Raw genomic sequence first — 18,631 nt, forward strand, 5'->3', positions numbered from 1 at the left:
TAACTCAAGAAAATAATTTGATAGACATAGACTTGTGGCTTTAGGAAGAAACGCTGCGTCTCTTCGAAATTCAAGTACTTCCAGACTGGGTTGCAGGAATAACACAGTCCAGAACTGTTTTGGTCTGTGATCACTGCTGAGATTTTCCTCTACTAGTGGTTGACAAGATACAGTAGAACCTCATTTATAACCTCAGTTATATATCCTCCTCCTCTGGCCCCCTAGTGGAAGTAAATCTTTCGCTTATAATGTGGTGGGCACAGCACAGATAGCCCATTGTGTTGCTTCGTGCATAAAAAAAGCCCACACCCTGTTTGGGTACGTCACTATTGTATTGCAAAAATATTTGTGAATCAACTATAAGCCTAGTAATTTTTTTAGACTCTTTATGTACCTACATTTTCGTCCATGTACGAGTTAAAAGTTACACACACACAATGGTTTCTTTGTCGTTGCATATCCTTTTCTTTTTCTATGTTCCATAGTTTCCAGAAATCGACACTACTCTTCCTGCTAAAGGGTACTTCATTCACTACAAAGCTTCAGACAGCCCTGGAGACTACTCAAAATGACACTACTCTTCCTGCTAAAGGGTATTTCATTCACTACAAAGTTACAGACAGCCCTGGAGACTACTCAAAATGACACTACTCTTCCTGCTAAAGGGTATTTCATTCACTATAAAGCTACAGACAGCCCTGGAGACTACTCAAAATGACACTACTCTTCCTGCTAAAGGGTATTTCATTCACTACAAAGCTACAGACAGCCCTGGAGACTACTCAAAATGACACTACTCTTCCTGCTAAAGGGTATTTCATTCACTACAAAGCTACAGACAGCCCTAAAGACTACTCAAAATGACACTACTCTTCCTGCTAAAGGGTATTTCATTCACTACAAAGCTACAGACAGCCCTGGAGACTACTCAAAATGACACTACTCTTCCTGCTAAAGGGTATTTCATTCACTACAAAGCTACAGACAGCCCTGGAGACTACTCAAAAATTGTCGTCCTGGGGGCCAAAACTCGATCTTTTCCCATTCACCACCTAACACCAGCGACGTTATATGATTTTAAAATACAGAGTTTCAATGCTGCAGGGACTTCTGATTTCTCAGAAATATTTACGGGTCGAACAATTGGTCTGTGAATTGGCTTTTAATTGTTGTTTCTTTAAAATATGGAGTTTTCAAGATACGTTGTTCTTTAATGCCGTCATAAAATTTCAATAACACCATGTAACAAAATGTTTACTTTTTCTTGTTCCTGGACAGAAAATGTTATTTCCTAATTGCTTATGTCTAAAGTAAATGGAAAAGTCCTGTTTTTCTCTTCAAACTTTGCTTTTGTAACCTGGGTAATAGAATTTTCAAATTTACCCATTTTCCAGAACATTCCAGGTAGATTCAGTGATGAGTAGCTGATAGAGAATTTTCTGGAACTTACAAGAATATTCAAGAACTTTCTAGAATGTTGTACAGCTTAAGAGAATTTTCTAGAACTTTCCATAGTAACGTATGTACAGAGGGCTCACCACTTCAGTTTAGTTCTAGCTGCCTAAGTAAACACATAAACCTATCTGATTTTATCAGATGTTACCTTTGCTTTTGGGACAGCAGGGACACCGCAGCGCATTACAACAGGAACCACTGACCACAACAGACCGAGTTCTCTGTGGAGAGGCACCATGTCAAGTGTGAGCCATTAGTGGACCCCCAGAAGGTGTTATTCCCACCACTGCACATAAAAGTGAGTATTATGAAACAATTTGTTACAGTTCTTTATAAGGAGTCTGCAGCTTTCAAGTACCTTCGAGATTTCTTCCTTAAGCTGTCTGTGGCAAAGGTCAAAACTGGTGTCTTCGTTGGACCACAAATAAAAAAAGATCCTGGAGTGCATAGAATTCCCCAGGAAGCTCCGTAGGAAGGGAGAAAAATCCTTGGGGCAGCTTTGTCGCAGTGGTTTGGGGTTTCTTGGGCAATCACAAGGCCAAAAACTGGTTGAGGCTCTGGTGAAGAACTACGGCAAAATGGGCTGCAGGATGCCTCTGAAAGTCCATATCCTTAACGCTCATCTTGATAAATTCATAGAGAACATGGGAGCATACTCAGAGGAGAAAGACGAGCGCTTCCAGTAAGATATACTGGACTTTGAACGACGCTACCAAGGAGCGTCTAACGAAAACATGATGGGAGATTATATTTGGGAGCTGATACGTGAAAGTGATTTGCATTACAGTCGCAAATCTCGAAAAACAACTCACTTTTAAACATTTTTGTATAACTTTAGTATAAATACATGTAAATCCTGATTCATATGTTGTTTTATGCAGACCTTACGTAAATGAAAATGTGCAAATTTGCCCGTTTTTACACAGAAAATAGATTAATTTCTAAATTTCATTATCCATGTCACAAAAGCAAAGTTTGAAGGGAATAATGGTCATTTTCTGTACTTTTACAACATAGCAATTAAGAAATAACACATACTATCCAGGAACAACATTTGTGTTACATAGTGTTACCAATAACTCTCTCTGAAAATTATAAATTTCATAACTGGGAAATAAATTGTTTAATTCAACAGAGAATTTACAAACGTGTGTGTGAAAACTGTCGTCTGTTCTCATTTGGCTTTCAGAAAAAACTAACCATCTAAACTGGTAAGCACTTTACAAACGTGTGTGTGAAAACTGTCGTCTATTCTCAGTTGGCTTTCAGAAAAAAACTAACCATCTAAACTGGTGAGCACTTTACAAGCGTGTGTGTGAAAACTGTCGTCTATTCTCAGTTGGCTTTCAGAAAAAAACTAACCATCTAAACTGGTGAGCACTTTACAAGCGTGTGTGTGAAAACTGTCGTCTGTTCTCAGTTGGCTTTCAGAAAAAAACTAACCATCTAAACTGGTAAGCACTTTTATTCTTTTGCAAATTGTGTGGTAAAACATTTTTAAGAAGGAATTGAAAGATAAAAAGAAAAAGGAAGTTTTATTTTAAGTAAAGACTGGTGAAAGTCAAGCTATTGCACTGTTTTTGAATCTTTAGATCCTGACAAAAATGGACGTTCAAGCACAAGGGGAGACAGTTCTGGAATGCTGACCGGGAAGGACTTTGACGTTCCGAGAGATAGCCAATACATGTACTTCGTATTTGGTGTTATCTCTGGTGTCGCTGCATTGATAATTATCGCTGTTGTAATGTTTTGGCTAATTACAAATAAAGGAATGGGTAAGTAGTTTCACGTCGGAAATAGCCTTCACTTGAAATTCATTTTATCAGTTAAAACCTAGTGATTTCTTTTATTGTTTCATAATTTTGTCGATACGCAAAGGCTGTTTTCTTACATAATTTTGAACTAATAAACTAGAGGGAAAGCAGTTAACAGCATCTTCCGCCACTTCTTGGGCTGCTCATGCTTGGCTGAATATTGGAATTTGATGATTGTATTTAATGTACCTATGGCTCCCGAAGTTCGGTTTGCAGATTTCCCGTAGTCGTAACCCTCGGATTAAGAGCTCGAGCCCCACCCTAATGAACTAATTTTGTGAAGTGTTTTGAACATAGCTTCACGTGTATCTTACTGTTATAAATCACAAAGTGGAACTTAAAAACAAACGAGGTTATTTTGTATTATAGATTTTTTACATCGGTAAGCGATGCTTTACCAGCGGCAGAAATTATAAAGCGTCATCTATCGTTCGCTGGAATAAACTGACTTTTCATGATCGTTAGGCTAAGAGGACGACTCTCATGCTACAAAACTCTTTATCAGATGTAATCAAAATCAGAGTTTAAAATTTCTTCAATTTACTTTTTTATGACTTTCTCGATCTATTGATAAAGTCTGGAACTATCAGCTTTACCACTGTAATTTGTATTTTTAATTAACGTACCATTTGTAAACACATAGTTTTCCATTTCTGTGTTTTAGGGCAGACTTCTGACACTGGAGTTCAAAGCAACTGTACCCCAAATGAACATTCAGCAAAACATTATGAGAATATAAAACAAGACAAAGTTAATATCACCCTAAATCCACTGTCAGAAGATGTAACAGAAGGGGAGGTAGGTGTGTTTGTAACAGATCATTGTAATTAAATATAAGGAAAATCTTGACAAAGTGACGCGTCAAATAGACTGCATTGTAACTTTAAGTAACATTAATTGAATTTAACTTTGGAGAACTAAATTATCGCCAAAAAAACGCGTCAGTTAGAATTTTAAATTACTAACTAAAATTTAAAACAGTTTGCAATTTAATTAAACTTCCTGATAGACTTAACTAATATACTGAAAGACATATAACTTAACTAGGCTTAGTCTTAACTAATATTCTAAGAGACCTATAACTTAGCTAAGCCTAGCCTTAACTAATATTCTGAAAGACACATAACTTAACTAGGCTTCTTGGACGACAGAATTGTTCGTAAGGTTCAGGACAATATTTAAATCCAATAAGTAAGTTGCTGACAACACATTTGATTTTAGAGTACACTACGTCCTAGAGATCCCCCCTCTCATCAGTGGACTTAAAAAGCTAAAAACCGGCTTACGTGGTAGGTACAGCACAGACAGCTCATTGTGTAGCTTTATGTTCAACTACAAATAGACAAAGACCTCTGAGAAGGTAATAAATACTCTTGTGATTTCCATTTTAAGACAGGATTTCAGAGTCCACCACGGTCTGACATTTATATTTGTACCTCTCGTCAGTGAAACATTTTCTGTTGTTTTTGCCCTTAACTCTCTATGAGTAGATTAACTAAACTTGTTTGTTCATCATGTAACAAGCAATATTTTGCACACAAAACGGATATAATAAAAACAGTTGACGTTAAAGCTGGTATCACTAGGGTTCAACAGATAGCGCCACATCTATAAGTGTTAGCACTAATTTCCTGGTTGTTGTTGTTTTTTTTTTTTTTACCAATTCATTATTTCTTAGAGTACGTAACAGATATTTTGAGGACTTAGATCATTCTATCCAGTCAAAAATTTTAACTGAATATAATTATACATCAGTCATTTATTCTGTAATGTTATGTTTTATTAATGATTGGCATAGGAATGTGTCAACAACGACCAAAAGCAATGAAGGACGTGACCTCTGTATAGAAAAAAAATAACTTTCCCAGACTTTAGAACAAACAAACGTCAGGACTTAGGTACGTTTTCTAAATTTTATGGATTTACAGAAAGATAACTTGTTGTTTGTTTTGTTTTTGTTATCTGATCTTAACTATCTTAAAAGCACATGATATAAAAATTTTACTATTGTTCTAACGTTTATCTTTTGTTGGCGGATGAGATCCTTTTAAGTTATCTCGTAAAAATTATTCGAAGGTTAATGCATTTAAACAATAAATAATTAGTTTTTTTTTACTTTAACGTTTTTACAAGCTTGAACACTTGTACACTGTTGTAACTTGTTGTAGGCCTACGTTTATAAATAAACTCAACGTGTGCGATAAATAAGGCAGATTCAAATACTTAAGCTCAATCCGAATAAAATATCTCTTCAACTTATTTCCTTCATACTTAACTGCATCTATTACGTATAATCTCCTTTTGAATTTATTAGAAGCTCTGATGTGAAACCTTTTAGAATGTTCTAGGTATTCCATGGTGGGCACAACACAGACAGCCCATTATGTAGTTTTGAGCTCGACAACAAAAAAATATCTTGTGTCATTTTGAAGATCTGCAATGTCTTCCAGCTAACATAAAAAGAACAAAATTAAAAATACGTCTTGTAACATTGTAATAAATACCTAAATAAGTATTATGAAAGTAAAAACTTGTGTGAAAAAAAGAAACAAGTTTCTTTATTTGTATCGTATTTATACCAGCAGTCAAGAACAGAATTTTACATCGGTAAACGATAAATGTATTATTAACAACAGAAATTGTACCATTACTATTTTTCGACAGGGTCATATGTAACTGTTACTACTCTTTCAAAGGGGTAAATGTAGCTATTACTACTTTTGGAGGGGGGTATATTTGATGTAATTGCTGCTATATTTATAATTGTGTGTGTAACTTACTATTTTTATAGTAGTGTACTACTTTTTTGTAGGAATGTATACACGCTGAGAAAGGAAAGTCAGTCACTTCACGATAACAGAAACAGTAGAACCAACAAAGACCCTCTTCCAGAGACTTGAAAACATGTTTAAAGTATCTTCATCATATGTAATGATTCAATGTACGAAATTAAAATAAAATTTCGTTCTATGTTTGTACTTTGCGATTTGCTTTAACGTTCGTCAATTTAGCTCTTAGAAGTGGGACAACGTTTCGATATGTTTCACCTCTGTTCCTGCTTGTTTACAGAGGAAATGACGTTTCGGCTGAGGTTTCCTTCAGTGTGTTCTTATATGTGGACCATTTCTATTTTTATTTAAAGGAATATTAACACCTCTGTTTGCTTTATTTACCAGAAGTTAACTTGGGTTATTGTGTTATTGAAGAAAAGGTTTGTAATCAATACCACACGTGATATATCGAAACTTCACAGAAATTAAAACGTTTATCCTAACTAGAAGGTTTAAGATTTCTAGACACGGTAAGTATGTGAGGGTGAAGGTTGTACACGTGGTTTGAGATATATTTCGAAAAATAACCAGGACTCTGTGACAGGAAGCAATGAATCGCATATCCTAGCTTGGATAAACTAATTTCAATTCTAAAAACATTTGTGGAAGAGAATCGAACAAAATCCAGTTTCACAAGACAAACTCTAAATGGTCCGTCTGTCTGTCCTGTGCCCGAGTTAAAAAACTAATTTTAAGGGTTAGACTAAAAATAAAAATGGGCGTGTTTGTGCAACTGTTTGGTTGGTGTTTTGGTGTGTTGTCTGTGTTTGTGTACAGTAGAAGTTATATGGTCATATAATGTTGTGTGGCGAGCTAGAAATCGTGTGGAAGGTAAAGTCTTCAGCTTCACGGTTAACCCTTTAGTGTATTTTCGTTGGTTGGCGCAGTCCTGTGGGAAGTGTTGTTTCTTCAGTAAACAGCTGAAACGTTGTCCCACTTTAGAAATATGTCATAGCAGTCCTTGAAACCCAAAACGTTTTGGTTTTAATACGGAACCATTTAAAATTAGACTTTCAGTCGACGTATTCATATTCTTATAATAAATAAATAAACAATATGGGCAAATACGCGTCAATTTACGTTCTGCTTTCATGTGTTATCAGTTGAACTGATACGAGTCTTAACGAACTGTTGTACTTATAAGCTGTCTTTTAAAGAACGCATTTGGTTATGAAGACATAGCTACTTTTGATAACGTATTAATTATTGTAAATAGTTTTTATCACCAGGACGTAAATGTATATATCTTAACAGAGTGAAAAATAACGACCTCTGATTAGACACAGAAACATGACATAGATTTTGGAGAAAGAAAAAAAAAAGGCTTAGCCAGAGTTAAGCCTACTCTGTGCTCATGAACACTGTCGTGCCCCCTGGTTCATCATACAAAAAGACTTTTTTTTTTTAGACATACACAAGGAGAATTCGTAATTTTGCCTGCTCAGTTAATAATATCTTTATATTAGAATAAAATATCTAATATATGTAAGTTTGTTTTTTTTTTGTTTCATCTCTCAGAAGAAATATAGTTATATATTGTTGTCTTTTAACAGCCGTGTTAACATCCATGTATTTTAATATTTTCGTTAGCTCCGTTGGAGATACCTAAGCACAGTTTCATGTGTGTTTTTGCTTCTGTTTTTATTTTTACATATAAGGGGATCATATTTTCCTACCCTAAAATAACCTTTCATTAATAATGAATTTACATAACTTCCGTCCCAGTTACTTCAGCCTATACAGAATATCTGTTTATTTATACACAGAGTAGTTGTATTAAACTTTCTATACCAGATTAACTTTTGAAAACAATGCCAACATTCTGAAAAGCTGTAATGTATAACATACAGTTTATAAATGTTTAAATGTCATATGAATATTGTCGAGCTGGTACAACAATGATATGAAAACTAGTTGAACAAAGGTATAATGAAACAGCGTAGTTCTAATTATTAACAGTTTTTTTCTTTTCTCACCAAAAGCTTTATTTAGTTTTGTGATATATTTTATGCACACCAATGGCAAAGGACCCTCAATCGGGATGATAGTATCTCGACATATTTAAATAAATCGAGAGATTTACTATAATAATAATAGTTATTATTATTATATATGTTATTTCAGTGTTAAACAGTAAGTGTTTTTGTGCCTTTTATGTTTATTTCTTCAAATTTAATCTGTCAGTAAGTATGAACGTGTTTCCATTGTCCTATGTGATTTAGGCCAGACGACTTAACAGTTTACTTGTTATATAAATACCCGCATTAGAATCTTTTCAGGTTTTCTAAGACACGAGATCTGTGATTACTCTAAACGTTACCGTTTAGCTTAGATAGATGAAACAGTGTAACTAATGAAATGTGTAGGTTTGGGGTTTATTGGTGTTACGGAGGGGTCGGAAATAAAATGTACGTCTGGAGTAGGGGCAAATATCGAAGTAGTTAAACGTTTGAGAAATTTGAAATGAAAGTCCAAAAAAGGAAAGAGGGGTTAAGGAGCATGCGTCACCGGAACCTTTTTTTTTTTTAATTGTAGTAGAAGTTTAGGCCTATCTTAATACAGTTAGGGTTAGGCTACGATTTAAATCAGAGGAAATAAAAAAACGAAATTAATTTGAAAAAAAAGTTTAGTGAGCATCTGACATGTCCAACTTTTCAAATCTTTCTTTTTTGCATTTCCAGCTACTTATTTCATATTATAATATTTACTTTTTTATAGCGAGTCATTATTTTTGACAACAAAAACTTAAGTTCAGTTCAGGAAAAGCGTAAACCCAAAGTTATAAGGAACTGAAATGGTTGCTGGCCCTTTATTCGATATGAAAGGCTCCTGCCTCATTCCACTTGTGTATTTCAGTTAATTATACTGTTTTAAAGTTTTTCTCACTAAATAATTAATATCACAATATATGATGTATGTAAAACGCATCTGTGATAACCATGTAATAAAAGGTTTTATTTCATAGTTTCCATGTTTTTATACAATTTTTAATGAAAAAATTCAAAATTAAATATTAAAAGTTTTAGGTAATAAACACGACAGGCCAGTCACCGTAGTAAACACATATGTACTGAACATATACTTGGACATGCATCCTTAACATAGTACAGAAGCGTAGTTTCCATTTCAAAAGACTCCATCGTAAAGCTGTCACGTCCAAAGCACACCACTTTCCCTTAATTGCTTTCATAATTTGTCTAGAGTATATGAATAACTGTTTCCCTGGAACCCATTTCATTCTCCAGCTACTCGAGGAATGCTACAGATGAACGGAAGGTATAACTTGATAAACCCATTCACCAGTAGTCTTGTTTCCTGAAAAAGAGAAATTTTTCCTCATATTACACACCTTTTCCTGAGTCTCGTGGAGGGTTTTTGTTCCCAACCTTTGGATTCATGGATTCTCACTCGTTTCAAGACACCACACTTTTCTTACCATAATTGGGTTATAACTTATTGCAAATCGTTTTCTAGATGGTCCTGATTACTCAAGTTAATCCATATTGTGTTACGATGTTATTAAATATAAACTTGTAATCCTCGAAACGAATATATCTCCAACACCCGACTGGTTGATATTCTGCGACGGAACGTGTTGTGACTTTCTCTTTCTAAAACCACTAAGTGTCACCACACCACCATTAAAACGTCCAATGTTGCTAAAATATAGTTCTGCTATGTTCGATTTCACTTTATATTGGCTATATTTGTCACATTACTTGTTTATTTGCAAACGTAAAAACGTTTAAAAGTAACGAACTCAACTCTCTGTAAATAACAGTAGAAAAATAATAATATTTCAATTGTTAAAAATAAATTCTAAGTTAGATTATTTTATGTTTTCTTTTGTGTGAACGTACCTTAAAATTAGGCCCTGCATATTCAGGTGGTTAAGGCACTCGGCTCGTAATCTGAGGTTCTCGGGTTCAAATCCCCGTCACATCAAACATGCCCGGCTTTTCAGCCATGGGGGCTTTATAATGTGACGGTCAATTCCGCTATTCGTTGGTAAACTAGTTGGCGGTGGATGTTGATGACTAGCTGCCTTCCCTCTAGTCATACACTGCTAAATTAGGGATGGCTAGTGAAGATAGACCTCGTGTAGACCAAAGCAAATTAAAACACCGGCTCATACAAAGTAAACAACAAAACAAAAACAATTTAAATAAATAATCTTCGATTTTATTTAGGTCGCCTCCCTCGACAGGTGTTGTTATACAGCCAGTAACTTTCAAATGTCGCTTTGCATTAATTAAAATACACACAGACTTGCTTTTCTCTAAAAATTGAGATGATTAACTGTTTTAATGTGATTTTATTAATGTGCCTAAAAACGTTGTTTCTGCTTATGTGATAAAAATATAAAACCAAACAATATTACGTGTCCAATCTTTTCAGGTATCGTCTGTACAACATATAAACCAGTGGATAACTCAGCAGTGTAAGTAAACATATTGTAATGGGGAAGTTTAGAGAAATTTTATTTTGTAAATAAACATTTCACACCTTGTAATGTGACGGGAAAACGTCCCCACAATATATACGTCATGATGTTGTTATGTACAAGGAAAACTTTTCCACAATTGATGAAGTTTTTTTGTTGGCAGTTTCACTCTAAAGCGAAACGTTGATTGCCCAATTAAAGACAAGTGACAAATTTGGAATTAAAAGTTAGTTTATTTTTGTAATTAATGCGAATTTTATACATCAATATGTACTACAGAAATTTAGTAGCGTGCTCTCTTCATAATGAAACTACTAGTTTTGTCGGCATTGTACTACTGGTTCAACCATCTTTGTATTAAAAGTTTTATCAACGTTCTACTACTAGTTCAACAATCTTTGTATTAAAAGTTTTGTCAACGTTCTACTACTGGTTCAACCATCTTTGTATTAAAAGTTTTGTCAGCGTTGTACTACTGGTTGAACCATCTTTGTATCAAACGTTTTATCAACGTTGCACTACTGGTTGAACCATCTTTGTATTAAAAGTTTTGTCAACGTTCTACTACTGGTTCAACCATCTTTGTGTTAAAAATTTTATCAACGTTGTACCACTGGTTCAACCATCTTTGTATTAAAATTTTTATCAACGTTGTACTACTGGTTCAACCATCTTTGTATTAAAAGTTTTCTCAGCGTTGTACTACTGGTTGAACCATCTTTGTATTAAACGTTTTATCAACGTTCTACTACTGGTTCAACCATCTTTGTATTAAAAGTTTTGTCAGCGTTGTACTACTGGTTGAACCATCTTTGAATTAAACGTTTTATCAACGTTGCACTACTGGTTGAACCATCTTTGTATTAAAAGTTTTATCAACGTTCTACTACTGGTTCAACCACCTTTGTATTAAAAGTTTTATCAGCGTTCTACTACTGGTTCAACCATCTTTGTATTAAAAGTTTTGTCAACGTTGCACTACTGGTTGAACCATCTTTGTATTAAAAGTTTTATCAACGTTGTACTACTGGTTCAACCATCTTTGTATTAAAAGTTTTATCAGCGTTCTACTACTGGTTCAACCATCTTTGTATTAAAAGTTTTATCAACGTTGTACTACTGGTTCAACAATATTTGTATTAAAAGTTTTGTCAACGTTCTACTACTGGTTCAACCATCTTTGTATTAAAAGTTTTATCAGCGTTGTACTACTGGTTCAACCATCTTTATATTAAAAGTTTTGTCAGCGTTGTACTACTGGTTCAACCATCTTTGTATTAAAAGTTTTCTCAACGTTCTACTACTGGTTCAACCACCTCTGTATTAAACGTTTTATCAACGTTGTACTACTGGTTCAACAATCTTTGTATTAAAAGTTTTGTCAACGTTCTACTACTGGTTCAACCATCTTTGTATTAAAAGTTTTATCAGCGTTGTACTACTGGTTCAACCATCTTTATATTAAAAGTTTTGTCAGCGTTGTACTACTGGTTCAACCATCTTTGTATTAAAAGTTTTCTCAACGTTCTACTACTGGTTCAACCACCTTTGTATTAAACGTTTTATCAACGTTGTACTACTGGTTCAACCATCTTTATATTAAAGTTCTTTGCTAGTCTTACAGTAAAAATAGTATTCTTTTTTCCTTAAATTGTTTATTTCAAAGTCATACTTCTAGATTCAGAAATACATACTGCAGTAAATAAAACATCTAAATTTTAAACCACTATGTTTCGTTATAATATTTGATTTGTTAATTTTTTTTTTCTTATTTGACAAGTTAAGTGGTTGAAGTTTGATAAAAATCATATATTTTCTGCAACAAATACAGGAGAATACAAATTAGATGCAAGTGGAATTGGAGAACAAACAAGAGAGAATCCCGAATAGCCGAGCCACTTGAACTTATTTTAAACACGATTACAGTAAATTAATGTGCGAGACCTTTTTATTAGCTATATTTTTATTCACCAATAATATCAAGCGGGGGTTACTGGTGCAGACAATTTTGATTACTCGTATGTGTCTCTACCAGCTTGTGGCCCGGCATGGCCAAGCGTGTTAAGGCGTGCAACTCGTAATCTGAGGGTCGCGGGTTCGCATCCCCGTCGCGCCAAACATGCTCGCCCTCCCAGCCGTGGGGGCGTTATAATGTTATGGTCAATCCCACTATTCGTTGGTAAAATAGTAGCCCAAAAGTTGGCGGTGGGTAACGATAACTAACTACCTTCCCTCTAATCTTACACTGCAGAATTAGGGACGGCTAGCGCAGACAGCCCTCTTGTAGCTTTGCGCGAAATAAAAAAAAACACAAAACAAACTGTCTAATGTCCATCTCTTTCGAAGTCACCCAGAATTTCAGTTACGGTTTCCAACGCGATGAAAAACAGTGTCAAATCTTGGGTGCTCAGTTAATACCTGCATCTATACAAAATAAATAACGTGCTAATATAATTTCGTAAAGCGGACGATAAGGAAAAGCCTCGTATTTACATTTTCTTCGTTCAACGTATCGAAAAAATTTGGCTCTTAACTGAGTCTGCGTAGAAACTAATATAACGCTCTATTTGATTATATTAGCAAATTATGTTTATTAAGTAATATTAAATATTTTAAAATATATTACATCTTTGATTAAAGAATATTTATTTCATTGTCACCATTCGTTGTGGATTATTATACATCTTTGCTACGATTATTACAATTTTTTACACAGTTATAACTCATGGAGAGAAAATATGAAATATATTTATAAATATAATTTATCCACCTTAAAATATTAACAGAGGGTGTATCATACATTCTTCTGTGTATCAGAGATGTATCTTTGGATCCACAGTTTAGCACGTTATGTTTAGTCCTGTGATTATCGATGTAAATAGGTTATTTGTAGTTTTTGCATTAAATTACACTTCAATTGGTCATAAATTAATTATTTGTTTTTGTGTACACATCGTAGATTAAATCACGTTTGTCAAGTGCAAATGTCTGCTGTCTTGGTAAGAGGAAGATGAAATAACTACCCAAGTACTTAATTCAACACAAAACTTATTAGTTCTAATTTTATTATTATTATTAATTAATATTAATGACCCCCTTAGTAAGTCTGCAGGCACTAAAATATGGGTTCCGATACTGTGTTAAGCAAGGCATATACGAGGGCTGTTCAAAAAATACGCGGACTGACGTCATAAAACAAAATGTACTTTATTTAGAAGTTACAGGTCTGGGACCCCTTCAAAGTACTCTCCTCTCCAACTCACACACTTATCCCAATGGTGTTTCCACTTGTTGAAACAGTCCTGGTACGCTTCTTTTGTAATGTCCTCCAGCTCCTTCGTCGCATTTGTCTTAATCTCGGGAATCGTCTCAAATCTTCTTCCTTTCAAGGGTCTTTTGAGTTTGGGGAACAAGAAAAAATCGCAAGGAGCAAGGTCAGGTGAGTAGGGGGGTGGGGAAGAACAGTGATCGAGTGTTTGGCCAAAAACTCACGAGTTCTGAGGCACAAATTTCGCAGCAACGCGGTGCATCTTCAATTTTTCGGTCAAAATCTCGTAACAAGATCCAACTGATATCCCACACTCTTCAGCAAGCTCCCTGACAGTCAGACGTCGATTTGCCCGTACAAGGATGTTGATTTTGTCGATGTGTGGGTCGTCAGTTGACGTGGAAGGACGTCCAGGACGCTCATCATCTTCAATGGACTGTCAACCATCCTTAAAACGTTCATACCACTTAAAACATGCCGTATGCTTCATAGCAACATCACCGTAAGCCGTGTTAAGCATAGCAAAAGTTTCAGTCGCAGATTTTCCAAGTTTAACACAAAATTTCACAGCAAGTCGTTGCTCCTTCAGGTCATTCATTCTGAAATCCGCCAAACGAAAAAAATCGCACTTCACTTAAAACCGCGTAGCTAATACACAAATGAAGATATCTGCAATCGGGAAATGGCGTCGCAATCAGCTGATATGTGCGAACCTAGCGACACCAAGCGGATTCCCCTGGAACCAACTGGAGCCGCGCAATTCAAACAGTCCGCATATTTTTTGAACAGACCTCGTGTGATTCTGCGCTTGGACAGGGTAAAGGAAGGACATACCTCTGAAAGGCTCTAGATTTCTACGTGTTATATTTTGCTTCATATTTTGTTAGTGTTTTTACCTTTCACTTCGAATTTTAGTTTTACGCCAGTAGACAGAAGACCTTATTTGAATTGGCCCAAGACAGGAAATACCCCTTCGCTAAACAACGAGGCGACATGCCGGTCGGGGAGTCGGAGACCAGGGAAAGCGATGTAGCGTCTGAGACTGAGGGAGCAAGCCCGTCTGTTTCAGGGACAAAAAGTAAGTCTAGTGACTGTGGCCAAACAGATAATGATAATTTAAAATTAAAATCTTTAATGTTCATAGCCGAAAAGAACTAAAAGCTAAGTTAACGCCGGTTAAAGAAAATACTGTAAGGACTCGAAAAAACGAAAACTAGTAAAAGATATTATGATTTCAGCATGTGAAGACAATGTACCTAAGACTACGGTTATAGACTTTAATATGCCAAAACTAGCAGTACTAGCAACCCAAACCCCACCCTGGATATTCAAAAACAAACATGTTCAGACAAAGACGAAGTTCTTTCTGACGACGAAGGCTTCACGCTTGTGCAGACTCGAAGTCAGAAAAACAAATTAAACAAAGAACAACCACCACAGACACACATACACAAATCGCACCAAAATCACCTAAGCACGCAGTTATAATCCAAGGAGTTCCTGGTAGTTACAACCAACCACAATTGGCCAAAGAAATATACAGGTGCAAACCTAATACAAAGATTACTAATATTAAGCGTCTGCCCAGAGGCGGTGTTCTGGTTCAAGGACAGGAACCCGCTGACTTAAACAGTCTACTAAAAGCTTGGCCTGCAGACGCATTCAAAACAGGAAGCATTACAATACACCTACCAGGAACTAAACCAACACCGAAATCTTTTGTGATACGAGGTGTACATAATTCAATAGACATAGAAGACGTTAAGGAAGAGTTAAGTACACAAAACATAAAACACATTTCAGTTGAGCGTATAATTTCAAATATTACTAAAGACCCACAAACCTAATCAAAGTAGTCACAGACAACAGCCAGGATATTACACAATTCATAAATAATGGTATCACTATGTGGTATCATAAGTACACAGTGGAACAAACAAAAACACCAGCAGTGGTTGTCACACAGTGCTACCAATGCCAAAGGTTTGGACATGTAGCAGCAGCATGCCAAGCAAATGCGCGTTGTGTGGGCTGTGGGAGAATCACCACATTACACATTGTACAAAACAGAACCCCAAACCCAAATGCTGCAATTGTGGGGAAGAACACACGGCAAATTATAAAGGTTGCCAGAAATATAAATCCATAAAACACACTTATACGAAATTAAAATCCCAACATGAACAAGCCGCCACCACCACGAACAATTAAGGAACCCACACCTACCACTCCAGCACCACAAAGTACAACTACACAGACAAACACATACGCTGCAGTGGTTAAAATTCATCATCCCGACAGGAAAAACCATTACCAAGTGAAGAGGAAATACCAAAACCACCTAAAAATACACAACCAACAACAATTGAAACAACATTGACATCTGCCATAACTTCCACCTTCTCGGAAATAATGGCAGAATATACAAATCCCACAAACACCAACAGTCTCACAGACATAATTGTTAAAATCATATTGAAAAACATACACAAGTTCTTGCCGCAAATTTTAACCTCCATCATAAACCCTACTAGACATGGATAACTTCACAGTTCTACACATCAATATCCAGGGTGCTCTTGCTTCCAAGAAACATGAGATTGAAGATACAACAAGCTCCATAAAACCTGATGTAATCATAATTAGTGAAACTCTTCTGTATAACTACCATAGATTTAAATTAAACGGCTACTCTACTATTAGACATGACAGGAAGGATAATAGAGATCCAAACAGAGGTCTTTTATTATTGTATAAGACTGAACTTATAGTTCAGGAACTTACTATCCCTTCCAGTAATGAATCTATAGTTATTAATGTAAAACGCAAAATCAGACAGACGTTACTGTGGCGGGCATCTACTGCTCGCCTAGTACAGTGTTAGATGTAAATCTATTGAATATATTGTATAATAGCAACTGTAATCTTATTATTATCGGCGACCTAAACAGTAAACATATAGCATTCAACTGTCGTTGCTCAAACGCAAATGGCAAATTACTTTATCAATTTCTGGACGAATCAAACATGACTTTATTAAACGATGCAACACCGACACATATCTCGTACGCACATGGCACCAGTGAAATACTGGACCTATGCCTGTGTTCGTCAAATATGAGTCGCAAATTCGTAAATTTTCATGTTGGTCACGATATAGATAGTGATCACCTTCCAGTTTGGTGTATCTTCAATCTCACCCCCACTTAAATAAAATCATAGTGAGAGACCAACTGAACTACAAAAAAGCTAATTGGCCAGTTTTCCAAACTATATTAAATGAAACCTTACCTCCAGAAGTACTACATATTGCCGCGGACGCATCAGATATAGATGCATACTGTCATATCATCTCTGAGTGTCTAAAACATGCAGCCAACAGTTCGATACCGAAACAAAAACACTTCACAACAACTCATTCATGGCAACCACATAAAGATATAATACACTTAATTAAAACAGACGTATACTCCGCAGACAGTACATTCAAAATCGCAACCCCACACTTAAAACTCAGATAAACACAATAAGAAATAAAATACGAAACTTAATCAGACAACAGAAACAAGAAAACTGGGACACCTTCTGTTCCGATCTAAATCATAAAACTGATCCTAAACAATTCTGGACACATTTGAAAAGATTTACAAACACAGGAACAACAAACACAGTATATCCACCACTGGAACTGGATGGAGAAACAGCATACACTAACACAGAAAAAGCCGAGATATTTAAAAACACCTAGAAAACACGTTCAAAACACATCATGAACCAGACATGAACAGATACTTTTATAATACAGTCACAAACTTTATTGACCAAAACAGAAGCATTTTTACACCTAAATTTCCAGTCAACAATATTACACACCAAGAAAAACAAAAGACTGGAGCACTCATCAACTGGTAAAACATATCACTGTTACAGAAGTAGTAACTGCTATTAAAAACACAAAAACAAAGCTCCTGGAGAAGATGGTATTCAAGCTATCCTCCTAAAACAAGGCACTCAGAGATTATATGAACACCTAACAGCGTTATTTAATCTCTCACTATCAGCTGGATATATCCCCGTTTCTTGGAAGGAAGCAATAATATTAATGTTCCAGAAAGAAGGAAAGTCAGCGAATAAACCAAACAACTACCGCCCGATTAGCTTAACCAGTTGTATTGGCAAAGTATTAGAGAGGATAATTAGTAATCGTCTGTCAGTTTACTTAGAAGAAAATTCAAAATTACCAGAAATTCAAAACGGATTTCGAAAAACCGCCAAACTACAGACCACCTGATTCGACTTACAGAATCAATTACCGACAGCTTCAACAAAAAGAATGCACTGTAGCTTGCTTTCTCGACATTGAGAAAGCATTTGACACAGTGTGGCATAACGGCTTAAGACATAGATTGCTTGAAATGGCATTACCCCAGGAAACTATTCGCTGGCTGTCCAACTTCCTGGATAACAGAATGTGTAAAGTAAATGTAAATGGGGCCCACTCAGGGTCCTTTTCACCCGAAGCAGGAGTCCCGCAGGAGGGGTTGTTAGCCCTATATTATTTATCATGTACGTGAGTAATATGCCTCTGTCGGACCTAAATTTAGGTTATGCATCACAGTTCGCTGACGATGTAGCAGTCTGGAAAAGTGCCCCCACTCCGTCAATAGCAGCAACGAACCTACAACCAGTCCTAAATAACATCGAAGAATACTGCCAGAAATACAGAATCAAAATTAATATTCCAAAACCCAAGTCATAGTATTCAGCAGACTGAATAAGCTGAAAAAGATCCACCAAAACTCTATATGAATGGATCACT

At 35.7% G+C, this 18,631-nt stretch overlaps 1 protein-coding gene across 2 annotated transcripts; it reads left to right on the forward strand.

Moving 5' to 3' along the window:
- Positions 1-2,944: 2,944 nt before the first annotated feature.
- LOC143246064 (uncharacterized) lies at positions 2,945-6,239 on the forward strand. Of its 2 annotated transcripts, XR_013025765.1 has the most exons (4): positions 2,945-3,230; positions 3,934-4,067; positions 5,068-5,167; positions 6,082-6,239. XR_013025765.1 is itself a non-coding variant. In XM_076492289.1 (3 exons), the coding sequence occupies exons 1-3, from the start codon at positions 3,095-3,097 to the stop codon at positions 6,124-6,126; spliced, it is 315 nt and encodes a 104-aa protein (XP_076348404.1). In that variant the 5' UTR covers positions 2,945-3,094; the 3' UTR covers positions 6,127-6,239. The 2 variants fall into 2 exon arrangements, 1 of the variants encoding a protein (XP_076348404.1); XM_076492289.1 differs by lacking the exon at positions 5,068-5,167.
- Positions 6,240-18,631: the final 12,392 nt, after the last annotated feature.

This window comes from Tachypleus tridentatus, chromosome 3 (assembly GCF_004210375.1).
Source record: "Tachypleus tridentatus isolate NWPU-2018 chromosome 3, ASM421037v1, whole genome shotgun sequence".
Taxonomy (NCBI): Eukaryota; Metazoa; Arthropoda; class Merostomata; order Xiphosura; family Limulidae; genus Tachypleus; species Tachypleus tridentatus.